This window comes from Primulina huaijiensis, chromosome 18 (assembly GCF_012295235.1).
Source record: "Primulina huaijiensis isolate GDHJ02 chromosome 18, ASM1229523v2, whole genome shotgun sequence".
NCBI classification, from domain to species: Eukaryota; Viridiplantae; Streptophyta; class Magnoliopsida; order Lamiales; family Gesneriaceae; genus Primulina; species Primulina huaijiensis.
The window spans coordinates 7074862-7078915 of record NC_133323.1 but is presented as its reverse complement, the minus strand read 5'-3'; the positions used below and the strand labels follow the sequence as shown (position 1 = coordinate 7078915).

The following is a 4054-nucleotide window of genomic DNA, read 5'->3' as shown; positions in this document are numbered from 1 at the left end:
TTGTTATATTGGGCTTAAAATAGCTCGAGTTAAAACCAAACAAAAAGGGACCATTCGTATTGGGCCTTTGAGATGATTATCTAGGGTTTCTGAGAAAACAGGGATACACACGTAAAAATGAGATCTTCGTCTCCATCTACTAGCACCTTTGCATCGTTGCCTCCTTTGAACCCTAGCTAAACCCGGCGGGAAGGCGAGAAACTTGAAGGAAATGGCGGCTCCGGCTAGGACCCTTTCGGCGAAGGAGGCCGACATACAGATGATGTTGGCAGCTGAAGTGCACCTCGGAACCAAAAATTGTGACTTTCAGATGGAGCGATATGTTTTCAAGCGCCGCAATGACGGTAAATATACACGTACCAATTTGTTGAGTGAATCTGATTGTTGAAGTCTATTTTTATGAGGAATGGTGTTGCTTTGGTTGCTACAAGTGATATAAATTTTAGTTTATGCATTGATTTTCTCAACCCTATATTTGAAGCTTAAATATGCTGTTTTTAATTGTCTTTGTTAATGCTTTTTCTTCTTTTTTCACGCTTCTATAAGCATAATCGAAATGATGCTACCTTTGCCTCTGATATGTCTTAAATTTTGAATCTGAAGGCAGTGAAACCGTAGATTTGGCTTAACCATATGTTGATGTTGAATTCATGCACTCGAGACGGTAATCATGACAAATTTGGAACAAGCGACAAAAAATGCGTAAATTTTACTCATCTTGGAATGACAAAATGAGCATGATTGAAATGAAAAAAGGTTGTTATATTCTCTCTTTTTGTTCTGATCAGCTGGAATTAAGTGGTATAGATTATAGTCCAGGAGGAGTCACGGGCCAATTTGCTTCATTTTTGTTTCATTTGCAGCATTTTACTTCTTATTTGGTTGTAAAGTACGTTGTTGGGGAAACAATCACTGACTGCATACTATTCAGTTAAATAGTTTCTACTTTATGTTTATGTGTACAAAGTTTTTAAGTGTGCTACCGTTGCTTGGTTGTTGGTTCTTCTGGTTTTGAATTTGCCTATTTTTTAAAATTTTCAGGTATCTATATCATTAACATTGGGAAAACATGGGAGAAGCTTCAGTTGGCTGCAAGGGTTATTGTTGCTATTGAAAATCCTCAGGACATAATCGTTCAGTCTGCCAGACCATATGGTCAAAGAGCTGTCTTGAAGTTTGCGCAATACACTGGAGCTCATGCAATTGCTGGTCGCCACACGCCTGGCACATTCACCAATCAACTTCAAACATCATTCAGCGAACCAAGACTTCTCATTCTAACAGACCCAAGAACTGATCACCAGGTCTCTCATTTTGAGCAAATAGATAGTGTATTGCTTTATGGGTTCTCATACCGTTAAATAGAGGGGGTTATAAAATTCTGTCTCTGTTTTGATACTTTACCTACTTTTGCAGCCTATTAAAGAAGCTGCTCTTTATAACATCCCAACCATTGCTTTCTGTGACACTGATTCCCCAATGCGCCATGTTGATATTGGTATCCCTGCCAATAACAAGGGGAAGCACAGCATAGGTTGTCTTTTCTGGCTCTTGTCCAGGATGGTTCTGCAGATGCGTGGTGTCGTTGCTCCTGGCCACAAGTGGGATGTCATGGTGAGATGATTTTCTTCAATTTTTCATATAGCAATTCTCTTCATGGGCAAATGCTGCACTTGCATAAGCATTATTATGGACTACATGTCTTATTTTACAATTGATTTCATGAAACATTTGTGGTTTTCTGTAACAGATTTGAAGTTATCGTCAAAGTAGTTTGATTATGTGTTTTGTTTACTTGCACGGTGGCTGTAGTTTCTTTTTCCGACATTTAAGCGTTGAAGCTGTTTGTTTATGAGTTTTGAGTGACTTTATAGTGTCTGGTTGATTCCTACAGTCAGAAACTCATGCATGAAATTAAAGGTGGCGGAGGATATTTGTTCGATTTTTTATCACATGCCGTCCCATTTTTAATTTTATAATTGCTGGCAGGTTGATCTATTTTTCTACAGGGAGCCTGAGGAGTCTAAGGAACAACAAGAAGAGGAAGTTCCGGTACTCCCTGATTATACTGATTATTCTGCTGCTGCACTGGCCCCGGATTGGTCCACTGGCCAGATACCAGATGCTCAATGGGCTCCTGACACGGGTGCAGCTGTAGCACCTGTTGCTAGTGGATGGACTGGTGATGGGGGTGAGTGTTTTCTTAGTATAGTAGTAGTGATATCTCGCTAGTCTAGTTTCATACTTAATTTTGGTTTGTTCCAATTGATGACTTGAAATGCAACTTTCCCTGGAGAGATTTAGTTTATGGCATATATTTGAGCGTTGGAGACAAAACTTGCTATTCCTCAACATTGCATCAGAGCAATGAAAAACAATAGCACCCAGCATATTTTTTATACTGTTGATTGGACCCGATCGCCCACATATGGTTAATTAATCAGCTTTGGGTAATCAAGTTCTCTCTTGTGCTGAGATGAATAAGTCATCCGCTCCTCCACCAAAATTTAGGTCTTGTTTGTTTTTTATTAATCAAAACTATATTTATTTGAAAAGCTATTTGTATGTGTAGGTGTGGATGGATGGGACGTAGCTGCCCCCCCAGCAATGCAACCTCCTGTTGTTGATGTTGTAGCCCCAAGTGGCTGGGAATAGAAGAAAACTTTGGCTGAAATGAACTTGTTTTAATTGGTGCTTTCCTTTTTCCATTCAATAGAAGATTTCAAATGTTCTTGTGATCTCATTGCTGTTGGAATTTTGTAGCAAATATTTGTGAAGAGCTATTACTACAAGTTTGATAGTTTTAATTTAGTCACGAATGCCTCTTTGAATCCGACTGTAAAATAGATATTGTCTTGGGAGGGCTTAATATAGAAACGAGTAAGATCCTCCGTGTGCTAGAGAATGGAATTTGAGTGCTTAATACACACTTTATATTCGAAATTCTGTTAGTTTAGAGAGTGAAGCAGAGGAAGAGAAGTTGACATCTGAAGGTAAACAAGAATTACTAAACTCGGAATTTTATAGTGGCACCGAGTTTCCTAGCTAATTGGTGTGCACAACTGTGAGCTGTATATCAATTCTCATACATCTCGTGTGATGACATCTCATTTGTTGAATATCATTCTGCCAGTCATTAGACTTTTTACGCAAAGTGGTTGTTAAAAACCCCACATATTCGTGTTTTCGAGAAGCTCATTATTTCGTTTGTGGTGTTATATAGAACCCAAGGCATGTAAAGCATGCAAGTACTTAGTGGTGAAATGGTTTCTAGCCCAGTGTACCGGTGGAATTTTCTTCATTCATTAACATGTTATCTCTCGGCTAACACACTTTAGGATCCACATTCCACAGTGCAATTTTGTTCATATGTTCCTCAAACTCATTTTTGTTTGTTGTAGCATCCTTCCAAAACAAGTCTTTCAAATCCAAACTTTTGATTTTTTTAAAAAAATTAGATACATGTCTCAAGCAATATGTATGCTCAAAATCAGGAGCAAGTTATTTAAATGCTTTCATTAGTCCTTTGTCTATCTGATATGAAAGTCCATTTATCTTCTCTCATTCATCAAGATATCCCATAGGACTGGAATTAACAAATGTTTCAACAGATGTAATGTTTCCTAATTGGTCTAACATGATTTTAGGGTCTACCATTGTCTCTTCTATCCAAATCGTTACCAAGTCTGAATCCTGATACAATTCATGCATGTTTGCAATATCTGCATCTCCATGAATATTTATCAGACCATGTTCAATCATTATACCAGGAATTGTGTAAAAGACATTGATATTAAACTTATTTCCACGACACAGTTTGTACATATCATATAAATCTGAAAATTAAACCTCGAAATTTACATTCTTAAACTCGTATTTCATACCTCCAACATAAATTATTTTCGGATACGTATTCTTCTGGTTGAGCTTAAACGTACCTCCATACCATATATCAAAATTCATCGACAAATCCATACCATGAAAGCGAAAATCGAACATGAAGATATGTCGGATTCGGGAACAACGCTAAAGATTTGCGTATGTTACCACAGTG

General features: G+C 37.8%; 1 protein-coding gene across 1 annotated transcript; it reads left to right on the top strand.

The window, feature by feature from the left end:
• Nucleotides 1-92: 92 nt before the first annotated feature.
• LOC140964533 (small ribosomal subunit protein uS2-like) lies at nt 93-2956 on the top strand. Its single transcript, XM_073424396.1, has 5 exons — nt 93-344; nt 1042-1304; nt 1417-1614; nt 1990-2191; nt 2573-2956. The coding sequence occupies exons 1-5, from the start codon at nt 212-214 to the stop codon at nt 2653-2655; spliced, it is 879 nt and encodes a 292-aa protein (XP_073280497.1). The 5' UTR covers nt 93-211; the 3' UTR covers nt 2656-2956.
• The last annotated feature ends 1098 nt before the right edge of the window (nt 2957-4054 follow it).